The 22707-nt window shown below is 45.0% G+C and overlaps 1 protein-coding gene across 1 annotated transcript; it reads right to left on the reverse strand.

Annotated features, from left to right (window-relative positions):
• Positions 1-3984: 3984 nt before the first annotated feature.
• Positions 3985-17051, reverse strand: kcnv1 (potassium voltage-gated channel modifier subfamily V member 1). The gene is made up of 4 exons (XM_080896558.1): positions 16940-17051; positions 11635-11961; positions 8347-9014; positions 3985-4717 (listed from the first exon to the last, which is right to left on the reverse strand). The coding sequence occupies exons 2-4, from the start codon at positions 11946-11948 to the stop codon at positions 4206-4208; spliced, it is 1494 nt and encodes a 497-aa protein (XP_080752684.1). The 5' UTR covers positions 11949-11961; positions 16940-17051; the 3' UTR covers positions 3985-4205.
• Positions 17052-22707: the final 5656 nt, after the last annotated feature.

Consider the following 22707-nt stretch of genomic DNA (forward strand, 5'->3'; position numbering starts at 1 on the left):
GAATCATATCTGTTATTAATCTCTGTCTCTCTTCCACAGCATGTCTTTGTCCTGTCTTCCTTCTCAGCAGATGGCCCGCCCCTCCCTGAGCCTGGTTAGCCTTGGACATTTCCAGGCAGAGTACCCGGGGTGCTGTGATGACACGGAGAAGGTGTTCAGGTGCTTCATGGAGTCAGATCACATCAGCAGAGATTCCTTTGTGAGCTGCAGGTCAGGTCTTGTCTGCTTTTAGCCTCATTACCACTCGTTCGTTTCCCACGTGACTTCAGCTACTGATGAACTTTTAAGTCACAGCGAGATCAGGGCAGGGTGGATATTTTCTTCTCTGAATTCTGAATTCTCAGACTTTCAGATGAACCCCAACGCTGTGACCTCTGCCCTCCTGGACCCCGTGTCTCTCTGCTCTCCCTTTGCAGTCTCTCCCGCTCTCTGTGGATGTCTGCGATCTTCCTCCTTAAATGCCTGAAATGCAAATGTGATGTTCCAGTTTCTGTGTCACTGCACTGCTGCTGGCATCAAACCGAGAATCCAGGTCAGCCATGAATGCAGCCAGCAGGAGGTCATGTGATCTGTACCTGTGCTGCAGAAACAACCCTCCGTCAGCATCAGCGTGTCCTCAACAACGCAGCAGCTTCACATGTCCTCTGAGACACCTGCACACAGACATGTTCACGTGTTCAGACTGTCATGTTTACCTTCCACGTGGCGAGCTTTCTGAATGCTCATGCTGCGGTGTTCTCGGCCTACGGCATGCATTCAACCAGTCACAGCAGGCTTCCTGCAGCTTCAGGCGAGTTGGAATGAAATTAGATCAAATTAGAGACACTGGGAGCGAAGCATGCATCTGTGGCACAGACTTGGGTCACACTGAGAGACTGTTTGGAGGTTTTTAGGTGGGAAAATAAAGTCAGGTAAGAAAAATGTAGAGACTTACCCTGATCTAACAGACAGTGAGGGCGGGCTGATGGCGGTGAAGGAGATGATGATGGTGGGTCACACTGACAGAGGATGCTGACCATCTGCAGAGATCAGAGAAATGAGAGCTGCTTTAAACACCCAGCGGTTGGATTCACGACTTCAGGCGTTACCGTGGTATTTGAGGCGACCTCTGTGACCTCAGCAGAGCGGTGGCCTGGAAACAGGAAGCAGCAGGATACCAGAAACACCGCGGGGGTCCTCCTGCTGCAGCCGCTGAGACGTGCGTCCACTGTGAGATGATGCCACAGGAAGGTCAGAGCCATCACGGAGGTGCGTGAACATCTCACGTCTCACTCAGACCTTCACCGTGCTGACCTCACAGCCTCCACCAATCATCTCAGTTCATTTCTATTGTATTTATACAGCACCAGATCACAACAACAGTCACCTCAAGGTGCTTTAAATCGTAAGGTAAAGATCCTACAATAATAGAGGGAAACCCCGACAATCTGACAACCCTCTATGAGCAGCACCTTGGTGACAGTGGGAAGGAAAAACTTCCTTTTAACAGGAAGAAACCTCCAACAGAACCAGGCTCAGTCAATGAGTCCCACCTGTGAACAGGAAAGTTTTTATTCTTCAGCAGAAAACTGCTGAGAGCTCGTTAATTCAAACAAACAATAAATCTGTCCAATGAGAGCTGAGCTCACGTGTTCCTGGACGTCTCCTCATCTGCAGACCATCCCAGGAAACATTTCCATGATGAACAACTGTCAGCTGACACAACTCAGATCATGTGTCCAAATTAACAGCATCACCCGAGTGCTCCTGTTAGGCTTCCTGTCAACAATCATGAAACACGTTCTCAGCTGGAGGAAGCGCACGAGGAGAAAGTCCACCCTCACCTCTGACCTCCAGCAGACGATAGTCCAGACACGTTAAGTTTATCCTGAGTGTGAGACAGACACTATCTCTACTTTTAAGATTAGGCTCCCTGAGCCTGGTTCTGTTGGAGGTTTCTTCCTGTTAAAAGGGAGTTTTTCCTTCCTGCTGTTGCCAAAGTGCTGCTCATAGGGGGTCATGTGATTGTTGGGGTTTTCTCTTTGGGGTTTACCTTACAATACAAAGTGCCCCGAGGTGACTGTTGTGGGGATTTCAAATCAAATCAAATCACTTTTATTGTCACATCACATGTGCAGGTACATTGGTACAGCACATGTGAGTGAAATTCTTGTGTGCGAGCTTCACAAGCAACAGAGTTGTGCAAAATACAACAATGTAAACTAGAAAAATTTGCATTTCCTGCGAAAATGCTGTGTGGATGCCTTACGCTGAAGATTTCTGCTGAAAAAAGCTGAAAAGGTTGAAAGTCGAAAAAAAAGGGTGCCCTGAGCAGGATTCGAACCTGGCCCTTCTGGTCTCAAGGCAGCTACTGATCTCACTGCTCCAATGTCACTCTCACAAAGAAGAGGTGGAGAGACTGACAATTTTGCTGAAATGAGCAGAAGTTGCTGAGAATTGTGCTGATAAGAGGTGAAAAGGCTAAAAAGTTTACAGAAAAGAGGTGAATCAGCAGAATTTCTGCTGAAAAGAGTTCAATTAGCAGAATTTCTGCTGAAAAGAGGTTTTTGCTGAAAAGAGCTGAAAAGCTGGTATTTGTGCTGAAAAGAGTTCAATGAGCAGAATTCTGCTGAAAAGAGGTTTTTGCTGAAAAAAGCTGAAAAAGCTTGGATTTGTACTGAAAAGTGGTGAAAAAACTGAAAATTCTGCTGAAAAGGGGTGAAAAAGATGAAATTTGTGTTGAAGAGAGTTAAAAAAAAAGTTTTACTGTTAACTGAAATAAATTTTGCCATAAGCGGGATTTGAACCCCGGCCTCCCAGTCTGAGAACGGATTTTTATCTCACTGAGCTAAAACACAGGTCAACCCGGCAAGGAAAATCAGTGAGGCCACTGATAATATGGCAGAAATGGGCAAAAAATATTGCAAAAAAAAATTCAATATCTCAAAAAGTATAGAAGCACCAAAAGATATAGCCGTCATTAGCAGAAATAGCAGAATTTTTTTAAAGTTTGAACGGTATAAATAGCACAAAAACTGTGGGAGTAGTTGCGACTCAAAAAACGTACGGAAGCGACAGGAATAATAACTAGAAAAATTTGCATTTCCTGCGAAAATGCTGTGTGGATGCCTTAAGGGCTGAAGATATTTGCTGAAAAAAGCTGAAAAAGTTGAAAAAAAAAAAGCAAAAAAATGTTGCCCTGAGCAGGATTCGAACCTGGCCCTTCTGGTACGCAAGGCAGGTTCTCATCTCCCTGCGCCAAACTCTTTCTCGCAAAGAAGAGGTGGAGAGACTGACAATTGTGCTGAAATGGTAAATGGTAAATGGCCTGTATTTATATAGCGCTTTACTAGTCCCTAAGGACCCCAAAGCGCTTTACATATCCAGTCATCCACCCATTCACACACACATTCACACACTGGTGATGGCAAATGAGCAGAAGAGGCTGAGAATTGTGCTGATAAGAGGTGAAAAGGCTAAACATTTGGCAGAAAAGAGGTGAATCAGAAGAATTTCTTCTGAAAAGAGGTAAAGAAGCAAAAAGATGAGCTGAAAAGAGGTGTAGAAGCAGAAGTGTTTGCTGAAGATGGCTGAATTGAATGACATAATAATATTAGTGTAATAACATTATAATAACAGCTGATGACATAATAATAATGATGATGATGATGATATACTAATGTTCGTTAGTAATGAGTAATTTTATAATGATGGCTAGCTTTCAGTTAATCTCCTCCCCCCGAGTCTGTATTTTATTTACCTTCCACATCGACACCATGACAGAAATGAATCACAAACCATCCTTGAATAAAGCTTTATTGATCGTGACGATGATGATTGAACACAAGGTTCATTGCCTCTGAGGGAAACGTGTGAATGTAGCTTAAGATCAAAGCACAGATTTAATGTTAGACATCTGAGACGTGTAAGACAAACCCAACAGCCAATCAGAACAAGCCTGAGTGCGCTCATCTGAGTATTGTTCAGACTTGCAGAGTTACACCCACTGCGCATCAGGAAGACATCTGCGCCACCTGCTTTATTTTGGGGGCGGGACTAATGTTCAGAGAGAAAATGTGTTTTGTAAATAAATTCATGAGTTAAACGGGAACACGCTGCTGCTGGACACATACGTGACACACCGAATGTACAGCGTGCTGCTGCTGGGGTCATCGTGTGTGCGTTTCTCAGAGGGGTCAGAGGTCATAGGGGCGGGGCTGTTCTTGCTACCACCATAGCTCGTCACCCCCGCTGCTTCTAGTGCTCGCCCTCTCCCGCCCGTGCAGCCTCATCATCTCCAGCACACTCCGGGCATAGGCGTCCCTCAGGTTCACGCCCGGCCCCGCCTCCCCCACCGAGCCACGGGCCAGCCGCTTCAGCATCTCGCCGTGTCGTATCGCCGCCTCCTTCACCTTCAGGGTGAAGTAGCAGGCAGAGAAGCGGTCGTTGATGATGGCGATGGGGAGCGCCAGGATTAGGATCCCAGACAGGATGCAGAGGAAGGCGAGCACCTTACCCACCGCCGTGTCGGGCCGCACGTCCCCGTAGCCCACCGTGGTCATAGACGTGGTCGCCCACCACCAGGCGGTGGGAACGCTGGTGAAGGTGGTGGCAGGAAGGTCGTGCTCCAGGGCGAAGACTGCGGTCGCGAAGATGGAGATGCCCACACCGAGGAAGAGGAGCAGAAGGCCGACCTCCTCGTAGCACTGCGCGATGGTCATACCGAGAGACTTCAAACCTGGAAGGAAGAGAGACGGAGGTCACAGACGGCGTTTATACACCTCTTACTATTATTGATCCTGTTTTCTCACGACTTCCTCCCCCTAACCCAACAGCTCCCTTCCTGAGCTTGGTTCTGCTGCACGTTTCTTCCTGTTCCAAGCGAGTTTTTCCTTCCCGCTGTCGCCAAAGTCTGATTCTCTGGATTATTGCAGGGCCTACCTCACAATATAAAGATCCTCAAGGCAAGTTGTTATGGTTCTTTGAATATATATGTAATGTGACAATTCATCCATCCATTCGCTCCCGCTTATCCTTTTCAGGGTCGCAGGGGGTGCTGGAGCCTATCCCAGCTGTCATAGGGTGAGAGGCGGGGTACACCCTGGACAGGTCGCCAGTCTGTCACAGTGACAGACAACCATTCACTCCCACATTCACACCTATGGGCAATTTAGATTTTTCAATTCACCTGTCCCCACAAAGAGCATGTCTTTGGACTGTGGGACGAAACTGGAGAACCCGGGGAGAACCCACGCAAACACGGGAAGAATGTGCAAACTCCTCCTATATATATATATGTATGTATATATACATACATATATATATATATATATATATATATATATATATATATATATATATATGTATGTATATATACATACATATATATATATATATATATATATATATATATACATATATATATATATATATATATATATATATATATATAGGTATAAAAAAAACACCCAGCACGCCCCTGCGGGCGGTTTATCCTTCAAGCTCGGGTCCTCTACCAGAGGCCTGGGAGCTTGAGGGTCCTGCGCAGTATCTTAGCTGTTCCCAGGACTGCGCTCTTCTGGACAGAGATCTCCGATGTTGTTCCCGGGATCTGCTGGAGCCACTCGCCTAGCTTGGGAGTCACCGCACCTAGTGCTCCGATTACCACGGGGACCACCGTTACCTTCACCCTCCACATCCTCTCGAGCTCTTCTCTGAGCCCTTGGTATTTCTCCAGCTTCTCGTGTTCCTTCTTCCTGATATTGCTGTCATTCGGAACCGCTACATCGATCACTACGGCCGTCTTCTTCTGTTTGTCTACCACCACTATGTCCGGTTGGTTAGCCACCACCATTTTGTCCGTCTGTATCTGGAAGTCCCACAGGATCTTAGCTCGGTCATTCTCCACCACCCTTGGGGGCATCTCCCATTTTGACCTCGGGACTTCCAGGTTATACTCGGCACAGATGTTCCTGTACACTATGCCGGCCACTTGGTTATGGCGTTCCATGTATGCCTTGCCTGCTAGCATCTTGCACCCTGCTGTTATGTGCTGGATTGTCTCTGGGGCATCTTTACACAGCCTGCACCTGGGGTCTTGCCTGGTGTGATAGACCCCAGCCTCTATGGATCTTGTGCTCAGAGCTTGTTCTTGTGCTGCCATGATTAGTGCCTCTGTGCTGTCTTTCAGTCCAGCTTTGTCCAGCCACTGGTAGGATTTCTGGATATCAGCCACCTCCTCTATCTGCCGGTGGTACATACCGTGCAGGGGCCTGTCCTTCCATGATGGTTCCTCGTCTCCCTCCTCTTTCTTGGGTTTCTGCTGCCTGAGGTATTCACTGAGCACTCGGTCAGTTGGGGCCATCTTCCCAATGTATTCTTGGATGTTCGTTCGTTCGTGTATATATATATATATATATATATATATATATATATATATATATATATATATATATATATATATATATATACACGAACGAACGTGTATATATATTTACGTATACATACCTATATATATATATATATATATATATACATATATGTATGGTAAAAAAAAAATATATATGTATGTATATATATTTTTACCATATATATGTATATATACACATATATGGTAAATATATATATATATATATATATAAAAAGCTTTCTGGAATGTTCATTTCACAACGTCAGGGTTTGGAGCCTATCCTGGTGATATTGTTGGATCTTCAGTCCTGATCTTTAGTTCCCTCGGTGGTTCCCGATCGTTTTTAGGTCACAGGAGATGAAGCCTCTTCAGGACTCTGGCGTGTGATGTGCTCAGTGAGTGTGTTTGTGCAGCAGACCGTTAGTCACCCTCAGCTGTTATACCTGCAGATTACACTTGTAACCTATTTTTCTCTCAGTTTTACAGCCCGACTTCAGTCTTTGCCTTTTCTCTGTATTATTTATTTCAATAGTTTAAGATGATTAAAGTTCCTCCCTCTGCCTTTTCCTTTTATTATTCATGAGCTGAGTCCAGGGATGATCAGCCTTCCCCAAATCACTCAGATCAAAGCGCTCGTACGTCAGCCTGACACACTCGGGCTCACGTAATCATACTTCCTCGCTCATTCGCCAGGATGAGAATCTATATATATTCTGGTCTTTGTTGTCCTCGGAGAACCTCCCGGCTGTAATCTCACAGCAGCGGCTTCGCTCTGACAGGATTTCCATTTCTTCTTCTCCCCCCGGATCTTTGCATCATGCCTTAAATCCGTCACATGCAGCGCTCTAATAAAACTGCCATTTCAGGCGAGTCTGATCTCACACCTACTTTTACAGGAACTGATTTCACACTCCAACCCTCTGCACATCCTCCTTCACTACATCCATGAACCTCCACCTGCCTGCAGCTCAGACCATCTCAGCCTCTCTGACTCTGAGCCGTCCCTCACGTCCAGCCTGCTCACTGAACACCTGAACACCTTCAGCTCGGCTCCACCCATCACAGCAGGTCTCACCTCCATCCTTTGACCTTCCCTTTTCACGGTGTCCTTCTGTCACACTTGCCTCCACCCGCTCCACCTGCCTGCACTCTCTTCGTCACCTCTCTGTAGACGGTTGAGCCCAGGTATTTAAACTCATCCTCTGCTCCAGCATGTTCACCTGCCTCTCTCTCATTCGCACACATGGATTGTTTCATCTTCTACAACTTTCATTCCTTTTCTCTCCAGGCTCACCTCCACCTCTGCAGAGCAGACCTCCACCTGCTCTAAGCTCTCACTGGAGATCATAAAGACTCCTGCCTGACATCATCTGCAAACAGGAAGGGCCTCAGAGCAGATCCCTGATGTACTCCCACCTCCACCTTTATCCCAGCTGTCACTCATACGCACCCTCACCACTGTCTCATAAACAGTGCAAATGAAGGCTTTCAGGTGCTGATGTGGTATTTTGTGCTAAAACCTAAAGATAACTAGTGCTGCTGCGATGCACATGCAGAGCAGGAAAGCCTTTAAAGTAACTCATTAACAATTATCATTGACCGGCTGGAATACATCCAACACGTTTCATTTCTCCTTTGTTAAGATATTTGAGTTTAAAGAAAAGACAGAGCAGCTGGAAATGTGATAAGAGTCAGTGAGACTGATCCTTTCTTAGAGTATTTGAATCTGAAAGGTGTCTGAAGAAAACCCAGCAATCATATGACCCCGATTGAGCAGCACTTTGGCGACAGTGGGAAGGAAAAACTCCCTTTTAACAGGAAGAAACCTCCAGCAGAACCAGGCTCAGGGAGGGGCGGGGCCATCTGCTGTGATTGGTTGGGGTGAGAGAAGGAAGACAGGATAAAGACATGCTGTGGAAGAGAGACAGAGGTTAATAACAGATATGAGGAGTTTTTACCTGTCAAGTGCCGGCCCAGCTTCAGCATGCGGAGCGACCTCAGGAGGCGGAGCACCTGCACCACACGGCCCATGTTCTCCAGCTCAGTGGATCCTCCGTGGAGGTTCTCCACCGCCAGTGTCACGTAGAACGGGAGGATGGCGAGCAGATCGATCACGTTGGGAATGCTGCGACTGAATCGGCACTTGTCCCTAACGCAGAGGAACCGAAGCACCAGCTCGATCGTGAACCACACGACACACACGTATTCCAGGGCGTCGAAGAGCAGCGGAGCGCCGATGCCGAGGCCGCCCACTCCAAAGTCCTCACCTAAGTCCAGCGAGATGAGCACCATGTTGATGACCGACAACACCACGAAGAACATCGAGAGCGAGCCAAAGGTCCGAGCAGCGCGCGATGAGTCGGGTTTCTCAAGGACGTCCCAGAGGCGGCGGCGAGTGCCTGGGCAGGCGACGCCCGCAAAGTCCTCATCCCCATCGTCGGCATCGAGCTCCCGTTGTACCTCGAGGCTTTCCTTCTGCTCCTTGCGGCGGTAGTAGCGCTCACGGCAGCAGGGGTTGATGCAGAGCTCGTCGATGCCCCAGTACTCGATCTCCTGCAGGAAGGAGATCTCACACAGCTCCTCCATGACGTGCAGGTGACCCGTCTGGTAGTAGTTCATCACGTACCTGTGGACAAACACAAAGACACAGGTGAGCTCAGTCTGCACGACTCTGACTGAAGAAACAGTCCAAACAAACATCCAGAGTCTGGATCAGAGCAGTTCAGGGTGACGGTCCAAGCAGAGACCTGCCAGGCTTCAGTGCTGTTCTCCTGCATCCTTCTAAAGTCCAGCAGGGGGCAACTCCTCTGAAGCCTGATTGGACAGAAGTCTACGAGGAGGTGATCCCCCTGCTTAGCCGATCTCTGGGCTCAGTGACGTCCGTCCTTGTGGCTTGAAAGAGCCTTGGCGTCCTTCATCTGAGATAAACCAAAGTCCTCTAATCGTCACCTGTTCATGGAGCCAAAATAAATTTTATAAGGTGAACACGACCACCGCCATGTCTCTTATGTTAGTGAAATCTCACCATATTGGCGTGATGAACGAAAGGTGGATTAAACTAAAAACCAGGACAGAGTCATGTGGTAGCGACCGCAGAAGTAGACAGGAAATCCCGCTAAAGGGACTTCAGTCAGACTGAGACCAGAAACCCATCAGGACGGAAGGACTGAGCTCAGAGATCAGCTGAGCAGGAGGAACACCTCGTCAGAGACTTCTGTCCAATCAGAGGAGTCGCCCCCTGCTGGATATCACAGTATATGTTCATAAACCTTCAAATTTATTTGGTTTAAATTAGAGATGGACTGATCCGATATTACCTATCAGTATCGGTCCGATACTGACCTAAATTACTGGATCGGATAACGGAGAGAAATAAAAAATGTAATTCGATCCATTAAATATCAGAAAAGCACCTCACAAAACTTGCAATACAGCGTAACTCGGCTCATAACCGTAGCACGTGGGAGCAGTGTGGTCACGTGATCGAGCGGCTTTGTGTATTTGTAGCCTCGCTACCAAACCAGCATTTCATCCCCGAGAGTAGTAAGTTCACCTCTGAATGTTTGTAAAGCATTCCAGCGTTAAGCTTAACAACTGATATATATGGAGCGACTGCCTCCCCCTCCCTCTCCTGTTGCTGCTTCAATCATGATCAATGATCAGCTGATCATCTCTCTCGTTTGTTTTTGGCCCACTTTGCAGCAGAAAGAGGAAACCAGCGGCTGAACAACAGCAGCACGTTTAAGCTTGATCAGCTGTTGTTAGAATTTATTTAATATTACTTTCTACACCAGGATCCTTTTCTACGCAGCTGACGCTGGTAACTGTGCAGGGGCGGATCTAGCAAAGTTTAGCCAGGGGGGCCGATAGGGCATGAACAGGGAAAAGGGGGCACAAAGACATACTTTTCTTTCTTATTCTCATTTAAAATGTCGAGCTTTTAATAAATAATTATCTGACACCCAAAGTTTTAATCTGATGTAAAATGTATAGAAGTCCATTACTGTATATAGTAACTATTAAGTCTAATATACCCTAGTAAGCTATAGTACTTTTTCCTTTGGGAACCATCTGTGCAGTCTGCAATTTTGTTGAAGAAAGATGTTGAATCTATTTAATTATTCTTGAAAAATAATTGATTTCTGTGCATTTTTTTCCACCCTGCATCAAATTAAAGTTGATTACATCGATTAAGCATCATGAGGTGGAGGGTGGGAGGTTCCCTATTTTTTTTTTTTTTTTGCTGGGAGTTTGCAGCCCTATTAGTTAGGTTGCTTAATATTTCTGCTAAGTACTCTTTAAAATACCAGAACAGGGAGGATGGTGTAGGTTTAAGTTTATTAGATTGATCAGTTTTGCTGAACTGTGAAATATTTTGGGTGCAGTGTATTTTTTGCATACAGTATAACAGAATAGCTTTAGTGTTTTGTTTATTTAAACTTGAGTATGAACTTATACAAAATGCAGTAAGATATTAAAAAAACAGTTTTATTGATTAAAAACACTATATCGGATTCATATCGGTATCAGCCGATATCCAAATTTATGATATCGGTATCGGACATAAAAAAGTGGTATCGTGCCATCTCTACTTTAAATCAGATGTCATGAAACAAGAAGAAGAAAAGACAGAAGGAAACTTTATTTTCCCGTGTTCAGAGCCCGTCACCGTCTGAGCGCGCCCGATCAAGGCACGATGCTTGCCGTCAGCGTGCCGGACGTGACCCTGCTATTTTACTGCAGAAAACTGAGCCGACTGAGCATGCTCACTCTTCACTTCTTCACCCTTACTAATCTGAACAGAGGTCACCTGAACATAGACCGCCAGGTGTGAAGTGAAGCTTCCTCTGAGCGATGGCAAAGATAAAAGGGAAGAAATGCGATCGAATTTTAAATCAGATGTCATAAAAATATAAAAACAGACAACAACACCTAAAAATCTGCCTGTGTGTTGATGGTGTTGTCATGGTAATCTGAAATCCCGGCCACATGATGAAAACAAAAACGCTGAACTCAAACCAACTCTGGAAGCTAAAAAACCCTCAAATAATTTATTTAAATAAAAACTAATAAAAAATAGAAACCTATAAAGTCTGCAGCTCTGAGTGCTCTTACATTTAGTTTTTAATTTTACGAGTCATCAGCGCCGTGTCTACAGCAGCTACAGGCAGGCCAGCACAAGCACATTAACTTTAAACTTTAACTTTAAACTCGTTGTCTCTGCAAGGAGAAAGAGCGCCACCTACTGGAAAGCCTGGGAGTTCCTGTCAAAGAAGAATTCGTTCTCCAGGAAGTCGGCATCGTCGCAGAGCTCCAGCGCCGAGTCTCGGCTGCAGCAGGCCAGTTTCCCCAGCCGGGTCTCCGGGTAGGACGCCAGCAGATCCTGCGACAGCATGTAGCGACTCCCGCCAACGTTGATGATGAAGAAGTTGAGTGTGTCGCTGACGCAGGACGCCGTCCGCTCGCTGAGGAAAACGCTTGACTCCAAAGAGACCAGGGAGGCGGTGTCGCCACACACCTCCGACCCCAGACCAGCCATCGAACTGGAGAAGACGCTCATGGTGGAGGAGGAGCTGGAGGAGCACAGGGGTGAGAAGACAGCATTTGGCCAACAGGGGGCACACTGACATGCATACAGCGGCCTGGTTGTTGTTTACGCTTAAATCCTCAACAACACTGCTGACTGGTGGAATCGGCTCCTGTCAGGAAGCATTGACGTGTTTATGAGTAGAAACTGCTGAATAAACATGAGCGACTTTAATCCTGCTGCTGGAGCATCGAGAGAGGATGTGATTGTTAAAGAAAGCAGCGAGTCAGTCCCCAAAAACCTTTCTCTGTACCCGTAAACACCCGATTACTCTTTTGTTACTAAGAACGGAGAGCAGGAGCTGGAAGAAAGGAACGAGACGTGTCGCTGTATGCAGATGAGACTCTGTTATGTGTTGAGGGGAGGATGCTAAGTACGTGCGCCGGCAGCATGGACGAATCAGAGAGAAGAGAATCAGGCTGAAAGCATGAAGCAGATCTGCGCTGTATGGAAATATCGCAGCGAGCAGTCCTAAGTAATCTGATGAATCTCTTCCTGTCACCATTCATTCCTTTTTCTGTGGTGTCTCTGTCCAAATTTGTCATTCTTACTCTGAATGTTCCACGAGGAGAGAGCGAGGTGCTGTCCACCACCTGAAAGCGCTGCTGGGTGTGGTTGGCTCAGACGTGTGAATCACTAATGAAGCGTCCCAGTGGACTCTCTGATGTGTGGACGTAAACTCACTTCCTATTTGACAGTATTGGCTGTGAAGCCTGAGAACAGCAGGGGGTCGAGTGTCGACACATTTTAACAACAAATGTATAGATAACCCCCCCCCCCTCCTAAAATGGTTTGTTCCAGCTCTCCCCTGCTCTGGCTCCAGCACCGTTGCTGCCAGAGCGATGGTGGCTGAGACGCAGCGGAGCGGAGGTGTTAGTGCCTGCCTCAACCCTTAGATGCACATGTGGGGTCAAAAATGACCCCACAGGTTGTTTTTCTTCGAAATCTTTAAAATGCAAAGTTGTAATATATTCATATTCCAGGTATTGCTCATAAAATATGTGTGTAACATGAGGCCATTTGCATTTTTTTTTCATTAATTTATAAAAAATGCAGTTTTTGTATCACTACCCCACTCTTCCACAAGTGGGGTCAGAAATGACCCCAAGCAGTTCCTCTGGAATCTTCTATGAAACTTTCATTCCTAGCATCTCTGACTGACCCACTTACACTTCTGATGGATCAAGAATTAATTTTTACACAGTAACATACATGATTTATAGTCAGGGCTGCACATAAGTGGTCTGCAGGTGCACATTCGCTGTCAAAATAAAAGTATTCAGAGAATACGCGCTTCTTTTGCGGTGGAGGAACACCAAAGTAATTGCTTACGGAGCTTGCTTCTTCGACATCTTTAAGAGTTCTGAACAAATGTCTGTCCTCCTCCAGAACATCTAATGTACGCAAACGAGCATCCCAACTTCTTATCTGGTGCGTGTCTTTTATTTTGACAGCGAATGTGCACCTGTGGACCATTTATGTGCAGCCCTGTTTATAGTTTCCTGTGCATTTCAAACATTGTCCTTTCTGATGTTTTTTTTTAATATCTAAAGTAACACGGCCGCTATGAGGCCAGCTAGGATCCCTGTGGCCCTACAAATGATCCAGGACGGATGGGATGAAGAGCCCGTCAGAGGCATTGACTCAGAATCTGACATCTAAGATATAGAGGACCCAGAGTATTGTCCCCCCCCCCCCCCCCCCCCTTCCCCACTGAACAAGCCAGTCAGACACAGAATGAGCCCCTCTTACTGCTCTAGCCACAATATTCTGAATTAGTCAGCCAGGGCTTGCACCTGGGTCTACTACTGTCTCCCCAGTAAATGCATGGAAGATGTTCATGTCTGATAATATAATAGAAGAGGTGCTGACATGCACAAACATGGAGGCACGAAGAGTCGCCACAGACAGGGGAAAAGAGTGGAAAAATGTAATCAAACATAAGCTCCTGGCCTTCATTTGATTGACCATCCTTGCAGGAAGTGAGACGAACTGGGATGTACCAGTCGGTGTGCTTTTTGGGAGTCCTCTGCATAACCCATTGTACAAGGCCACTATGTCAATTCAAAGATTTAAAGATATTCGCCCGTCTTGCACTTTGATGACAAGAGGACCAGAGCCTACCGACTGAAAACAAACCACGTGGCAGCTTTCAGCTACATATGGGGCCTGTTCCTGGTCAACTGCAGGCAGAAATTCATCCTCAGTGACTGTGTTACAGTGGATGAACAACTTGTGCCTTTCAGAGGGAAGACCGAGCTCCTGCAGTATATGCAGAGCAAGCATACAAAAGTGATACAAGTGATACAAAAACTGCAATTTCTTAAAATTAATGAAAAAATAAATAAAAATGCAAAGTGCCTCATGTCACAAACATGTTTTATGAGGAACACCTCAAATATGAAAATATTACAACTCTTTGTTTTAAAGATTTGGAAGAATAACAACTGCGTTTATAGCAAAATGCATTGTTTCTATTTGGGGTCATTTTTGACCCCACTCGTGGAAGAGTGTAGGTACTGGTAGGATGTCTGTGAAGGTTCTCAGTCATCCAGGTCATCGTGGTCAAAGGAGCTTGCAAAGAAAAGCGTCTGGACTTCTTTAAGTTGCTTGAAGACGTTTCACCTCTCATCCGAGAAGCTTCTTCAGTTCTAAGGTCAAATGGTGGAGAGTCCCAGATATAAACCTAGTGGGAGTTTCCCCCCACAGAGGTAGAGTACTGGTAGGTTGTGCATCCAAGGGTTAAAACAGGACATATTAGCTGCATTTAACCTTCAGTTGCTCTTTATATAGTTGGTAGGAGTCAGAACATGTTTCTTTTTAGCTGAAAAACAGGTAACCTGCAGTGTTGGAAACATGTTTTCTTACAATGTTTGCTGCCCTACAATCCGACCTGCTCTGTAGTAAAATCAGCGACATTTGACCGTCCTGTTGCTCCCATTGAAATGTATACAGCCTGTTTAAAACCTAAAACTTAAAATTGTCTGTAGCCTGCTGTTGTTACCACTGTCCTGTTTGAAATGGGTACTAACTGACTGGATGCCCATTAACCTTATAACTCCTGTTGTGTGTGTGTGTGTGTGTGTGTGTGTGTGTGTGTTTTGGGGCCACCCTGGGGCGCACACATGTCAGTGCGCCCCAGGGTGGCTGTGGCTACAATGTAGCTTGCCAGCATCAGTGTATGAATGTGTGGATGACTACTAAAGCGCTATACAAATACAGGCCATTTACCATTGTTTTTGTACAGACAGCCAGGTTCATAATGGATATAAGGAAGTTTTTTTTTCAAAAAAAAGAGCCACATTCAGGTAAAAGTGTAAAATCAAATGATCCCTCAATCAAGAATAATGTTGGATCTGTTTCAATATTTATATCTTTTATTAGATGTTCGTGTGGTTTGGTTATTTTCCTTTTGGTTGAAACTAAACTGAGAGAGGAGTATTTTTAGTATTTTTTCATATTAATGTAATTTTTCATCTAGTTGAATCTATTTGTGTTCGATTGTCAGTCCAAAGAGGGAGAGAGGAAAGAGGGAACGTGAGGAGAAAGTACAAGGTCAGGAAGAACCAGGTAAGCAAACAGACAGGGAGCAGTGACAGGCAGAAACTGTGAAACTGACAAAGAGAAAAACCTGATTTTACTCACAGTCTGGAAGTTGTGTCCTCCCTGTATTAAAGCTACTAAACAGAATCTGCTAAACAAACTGGGCTGAAACACTTTGAGCCTCTTTAACAACATCCCAACATAACATTATCATTGATCGGGGAGATTGAAATTCATGATATATTTTTATGTGGTTCAGCCACAGCTCTGCTAAAACCTCAGCCAGTAACAGGTCGGCCAACCTTTGGACCGTCCAGTTGTCTGCATGACTGCTGCAGTACGTGCATCACATGTGTTCACTATCAGAAAGAGCCAAACAGCCCTGGTGGAGTGAGCAGCTGTAAAGAGAAGCAGGTGCTCTGTTTCCAAAAGTGTTTTAAGCTTGTTTCAAAGATTCTGTACAGCAGCTTTAAATGTTTTCCAAAAGCACACAGACACTTATCAGTGTTTCTCACACTTGTTACAGTGTGGACCACCTGATAAAAGGTCAAGCTGTCCCAAGCACCACTATGAAAGCATGAAAGTCATAAATCTTACAACACAAAATTAGTCTTATTAAATTAGTAAAATTAGTATCTGCAGTAAAGATTTTTATTTGTAATAATTTATTCTGTTTTGGGAGTGTTTTTTATGTATCTGTATTATATTATACACACACATTAAAAGTGAATCTCTGTCCAAAAAACGCAGTCAGTTTACTTTTTACTATGAGCATCATTCATTATTCTCCCCCAGTAATTCAGGTTAGCATATATATTTTTCTATTCCAATCCATTCTTCTTTAGCAGCATTTAAATAACCTTTATCAGATTTGATGGTTTTGTTACAGACTTTTCAAAAAAGTGTTTTGCTTTTCTTTCACAGATGTGGGATTAAATTGTGTTCAAATGTACAAAACAGTGATGTCATGTTTTGTGACGAGGACCCAGGCACAGAGAGACTTGATGAATTTAAGAATCTTATGATTTATCTTGCCTGGCTGGGCAGCTCTCACCCCCAAAGCTCTAATGCTTGAATCGCCCCTGACCTGTTTACAGGAAGACGATGACGGTGATGATGAAGATGATCAAACCAGCAGCAGAACATGAAACATTTCCCTCCGGGACTTGAGGAGAACACAAACACACCTCAGTTTACACCCCCCACCCCCACCCCCCAGGTTAAAGTGACAGTTTGGGTCTTTTATTAAAAGCTTAAAATCTTCGTTTAAGCAAAGAGTCGATGACTCCGTTTGGAGAGAGTCTTTGCATCAGCTGCAGATTACAGACGTGTCCTAAAACACATGCACAGAAATGACAGGTCACAGTTTTCAGACCACCTGAGAGCTGCTTCAGTGAAAACACCTCAGCTGACGGACTCACCTGCTCCAAATGAAGAGGCGATAGCTCCACGTCCTCACATGCTGACAGCAGAGAGAAAGTCCAGCTGGTGTCAGAGACGAGGAGGTGTTCAGAGAGGAGGTCTGTAGCAGGAGGACCTGGCGCTCCCTCCAGCTCTCTGCTCTCTCTGATTCGCGGTGTGCTTTTAAAACTGAGGCTGTAGGTATGGAGGCCGCTTAGTGACACACTGCAGTATGAGGTGGCAAACAAGCAGCACCCTGAGAGCAGCGGTGCAGACGTGTGAGCGTGCATGAAGATGAATAAAGCAAGTACTGATATTCCAGTCATGACTGATATCACATCTTCAGCATCAGTGTTAAAGTGATGTTGGTCATCACAGCTGTGAGTATCAGGACTGAGTATCATGGCTGAGTATCATGGCTGAGTATCAGGACTGAGTATCATGGCTGAGTATCAGGACTGAGTATCATGGCTGAGTATCATGGCTGAGTATCAGGACTGAGTATTAGGACTGAGTATCATGGCTGAGTATCAGGACTGAGTATCAGGACTGAGTATCATGGTTGAATATCAGGACTGAGTATCATGGCTGAATATCATGGCTGAGTATCAGGACTGAATATCAGGACTGAGTATCAGTCCTGAGTATCGTGGCTGAGTATCAGGACTGAGTATCAGGACGGAGTATCATGGCTGAATATCAGGACTGAGTATCATGGCTGAATATCATGGCTGAGTATCAGGACTGAGTATCGTGGCTGAGTATCAGGACTGAGTATCAGGACTGAGTATCGTGGCTGAGTATCAGGACTGAGTATCGTGGCTGAGTATCATGGCTGAGTATCAGGACTGAGTATCAGGACTGAGTATCATGGCTGAGTATCATGGCTTACTATCAGGACTGAGTATCAGGACTGAGTATCGTGGCTGAGTATCATGGCTGAGTATCAGGACTGAGTATCGTGGCTGAGTATCAGGACTGAGTATCATGGCTGAGTATCATGACTGAGTATCAGGACTGAGTATCATGGCTGAGTATCATGGATGAGTATCAGGACTGAGTATCATGGCTGAGTATCTGGACTGAGTATCAGGACTGAGTATCATGGATGAGTATCAGGACTGAGTATTAGGACTGAGTATCATGGCTGAGTATCAGGACTGAGTATCAGGACTGAGTATCATGGTTGAATATCAGGACTGAGTATCATGGCTGAATATCATGGCTGAGTATCAGGACTGAATATCAGGACTGAGTATCAGTCCTGAGTATCGTGGCTGAGTATCAGGACTGAGTATCAGGACGGAGTATCATGGCTGAATATCAGGACTGAGTATCATGGCTGAATATCATGGCTGAGTATCATGGCTGAGTATCAGGACTGAGTATCGTGGCTGAGTATCAGGACTGAGTATCAGGACTGAGTATCAGGACTGAGTATCATGGCTGAATATCAGGACTGAGTATTAGGACTGAGTATCATGGCTGAATATCATGGCTGAGTATCATGGCTGAGTATCAGGACTGAGTATCATGGCTGAGTATCAGGACTGAGTATCATGGCTGAGTATCATGGCTGAGTATCAGGACTGAGTATTAGGACTGAGTATCATGGCTGAGTATCAGGACTGAGTATCAGGACTGAGTATCATGGTTGAATATCAGGACTGAGTATCATGGCTGAATATCATGGCTGAGTATCAGGACTGAATATCAGGACTGAGTATCAGTCCTGAGTATCGTGGCTGAGTATCAGGACTGAGTATCAGGACGGAGTATCATGGCTGAATATCAGGACTGAGTATCATGGCTGAATATCATGGCTGAGTATCATGGCTGAGTATCAGGACTGAGTATCGTGGCTGAGTATCAGGACTGAGTATCAGGACTGAGTATCGTGGCTGAGTATCATGGCTGAGTATCAGGACTGAGTATCAGGACTGAGTATCATGGCTGAGTATCATGGCTTACTATCAGGACTGAGTATCAGGACTGAGTATCGTGGCTGAGTATCATGGCTGAGTATCAGGACTGAGTATCGTGGCTGAGTATCAGGACTGAGTATCATGGCTGAGTATCATGACTGAGTATCAGGACTGAGTATCAGGGCTGAGTATCATGGATGAGTATCAGGACTGAGTATCATGGCTGAGTATCTGGACTGAGTATCAGGACTGAGTATCATGGATGAGTATCATGGCTGAGTATCATGACTGAGTATCATGGCTGAGTATCAGGACTGAGTATCATGGATGAGTATCATGGCTGAGTATCAGGACTGAGTATCGTGGCTGAGTATCAGGACTGAGTATCATGGCTGAGTATCATGGCTGAGTATCAGGACTGAGTATCAGGACTGAGTATCATGGATGAGTATCAGGACTGAGTATCAGGACTGAGTATCATGGATGAGTATCATGGCTGAGTATCATGGCTGAATATCAGGACTGAGTATCATGGCTGAATATCGTGGCTGAGTATCAGGACTGAGTATCGTGGCTCAATATCAGGACTGAGTATCATGGCTGAATATCATGGCTGAGTATCATGACTGAGTATCAGGACTGAGTATCATGGCTGAGTATCAGGACTGAGTATCAGGACTGAGTATCATGGATGAGTATCAGGACTGAGTATCATGGCTGAATATCATGGCTGAGTATCAGGACTGAGTATCGTGGCTGAGTATCATGGCTGAGTATCAGGACTGAGTATCGTGGCTGAGTATCAGGACTGAGTATCAGGATTGAGTATCATGGCTGAGTATCATGGCTGAGTATCAGGACTGAGTATCAGGACTGAGTATCATGGCTGAGTATCATGGCTGAGTATCAGGACTGAGTATCATGGCTGAGTATCGTGGCTGAGTATCATGGCTGAGTATCAGGACTGAGTATCGTGGCTGAGTATCAGGACTGAGTATCAGGACTGAGTATCATGGCTGAGTATCAGGACTGAGTATCATGGCTGAGTATCGTGGCTGAGTATCATGGCTGAGTATCAGGACTGAGTATCGTGGCTGAGTATCAGGACTAAGTATCAGGATTGAGTATCATGGCTGAGTATCATGGCTGAGTATCAGGACTGAGTATCATGGATGAGTATCATGGCTGAGTATCAGGACTGAGTATCAGGACTGAGTATCGTGGCTGAGTATCAGGACTGAGTATCATGGCTGAGTATCAGGACTGAGTATCGTGGCTGAGTATCAGGACTGAGTATCAGGATAGAGTATCATGCCTGAATATCATGGCTGAGTATCATGGCTGAGTATCAGGACTGAGTATCGTGGCTGAGTATCATGGCTGAGTATCAGGACTGAGTATCGTCGCTGAGTATCAGGACTGAGTATCAGGATTGAGTATCATGGCTGAGTATCATGGCTGAGTATCAGGACTGAGTATCAGGACTGAGTATCGTCGCTGAGTATCAGGACTGAGTATCAGGATTGAGTATCATGGCTGAGTATCATGGCTGAGTATCAGGACTGAGTATCAGGACTGAGTATCATGGAAACATGAAGAAAACAAATGATCTGTGCAGATTACAGCTGTTGTTTCAGGACAAACTGTGAGGTCGTACTTCAGGATGGTTAAAGGAAGAACGTGATTTGTGTTTCAGCTCAAAGACGCAGGATGGTGATCAGCGTGAGAACGCTGCACAGACACTGCAGAAGCTGCTCACACAGGAAATCGTGGAACAGTGGATTTGAACAGCTGTGAGGTCATCGAGGGCCTGGAGCAGTAAGAGGACGGGTGTTGTATCGCAGGACGGCTGATCGGTTTGTTGCACTGACTCATTATTATGTTTTTCTTAATTTGGCCCTGAAACTCTTTGTTGTTTATAGACTAGATTCGCGCATTCAGCTCATATATTCAGTGTTAAAATAATTATTATAGGTAAAAACAGTCTACCTCGAACACGAAGCATAAAGAATGTGTACTCACCGTTTCAGGTGTAAAACACTCGGCTGGGCTCACACGCGTTTGCTGGCTTTATAAGTCAAAGTGGCATTTACATAAAGTTTTATTTCTTAATCATTCTCGGTGTGCTTCACTCTGACACCACGAGGCTTCCGTCAGTAACAAATCTGCCTGCAGTGTAATCTGATTACTTCATTCCCTGCAGGCAGAATTCATGTTTTTCACAGTTTTGCTTTGAATTCTGATTGGACAGTTGACTCTGCCCACTGTGTGGGGTGAAGAGGAAAAGGCGGAGCAGCAACCACCCTGTTCCCGTCCACAGAGATGAAGACAAACATCCAAAGTGTGAAACTTGATAATAACGAGAGCGAGCTGGTGTGCAGCCATACGCGGCATTAATCACCCTCCATACAGGACGCCCCTCTCTCTGAGATGCTGCTGCTGTTGCTAGGCAACAGTGCGACTGAGCCCGAGAATAAAAATGTGCTCCACTTTTGTGAGCCTCACAGACGCTGCTGCCACAGCGCCACCATGTGTCCGGCCTGGAAATGACCTGCATAGCAAATTCAAAAGTGTTAAATATGTTGGTGTTCGTACTTTAATTTGACAGTTACAGTCTTTAGACGTAAGTCTGAGGTGTAAAATAATACTGTTAAAATCGAGTGTTTCTATATCAAATCTGGAGGCGTTACAATGGAAGCGTGAACTCTTGACCTCTGAACTCTGAACTCCTAAAGGGGCTATGACACTAATAGTAAATGCACAGACTCCGGCCCCAGCACGAAAGTGAAGCCGTTTCAGAACATTTTGCTCTACAGATTTCTGAGTTGTCTGCCATGCTTGGTAAGTCATTTTTTTCTGAGATTGTTTTAATTATTATTACTTTCTTTTACTTTTGTGACTTTTTTTGAGTTGAGACAAAGCGGCGTGAAAGGCATTAGCCTCGCTGCTCGGTGAAATCTGTCGTTTGCAGCCAAACACTATAGCCTTGGAAAACAGCTTGTATATGAATATTCAGTCAGGTTTTGGCTCAATTACACCTAAAACAATGTTTAGATTGTTGACATAATGATGCTACGTGAAGCCTGAAAACCACCAAACCGACGTAGCAAACAGCAGAAGCGCTGACTGTGGGTCGACATCCCTGCAGAGTTTTGTGCACACGGTTTAGGTCAAAATGAAACAGACTGTTTTAAATGTAGTTCGGCATTAACTGTTGTCTGTGTTCTTCGGTTGTTTGAGAGAGCACCATGTTAACAAACCTGTTCTGATATTGGCTTTAAATATGGGCAATGGATTCGTATCTGGAACTGTCTTTTGGGAAAATACAAACCACGTGTTACTCAGAAATTATTCTTTTTTTTTTTGTACTGTGCTGCAATTAATTAGTACACAATTAACTTTTATTGACTCTGCACACAGGATATGCTTGGGAAGGTGGGATATGGGGGGAGTTGGAGCTCCACAAAGTGATGAAGGGAGGACGTTCATATTGTACTGAAGAAAAGAGTAATGAGCGTGCTGTTTGCACTGCCAGCTCACATATGTCCCTTTGATAAACAATATTCTAATGAAAGTCAGAGCATGTACACTGGTGCACAGTTCAAAACAAAGGTTATTCAGAAAAACATGGCCTCTTTTTAATAAACGTTTGTTTCCAAAGGAATTTGTAAAATTTCAGAAGTTTTACAATGAATTGGAAGATAACTCCGATGTAGTTAAAATAAAACACTCTGTGAGAGTTAATATATAAACTCTTAACACCTAGTTAGCATTAACAAGTGTTAAATGATCAACTCCAGACAGATTTGGGATTTAACACTAAATCAGAGTTAAAAACTCTCCAAAAAGAGTTAAATTAACGC

The sequence above is a fragment of the Rhamphochromis sp. 'chilingali' genome (assembly GCF_963969265.1).
Source record: "Rhamphochromis sp. 'chilingali' genome assembly, chromosome: 11".
In the NCBI taxonomy this organism is placed as follows: domain Eukaryota; kingdom Metazoa; phylum Chordata; class Actinopteri; order Cichliformes; family Cichlidae; genus Rhamphochromis; species Rhamphochromis sp. 'chilingali'.

Bases quoted from the DNA above. Each gene is read 5' to 3' on its own strand.
- kcnv1 (XM_080896558.1), bottom strand. From the start codon at position 11,948: ATGAGCGTCTTCTCCAGTTCGATGGCTGGTCTGGGGTCGGAGGTGTGT. The intron at 9,015-11,634 runs GTAGGTGGCGCT...GTTTGTCCACAG, and splicing joins AGGAACTCCCAGGCTTTCCA to GTACGTGATGAACTACTACC. The intron at 4,718-8,346 runs GTAAAAACTCCT...TCTTCCTTCCAG, and splicing joins GCTGGGCCGGCACTTGACAG to GTTTGAAGTCTCTCGGTATG.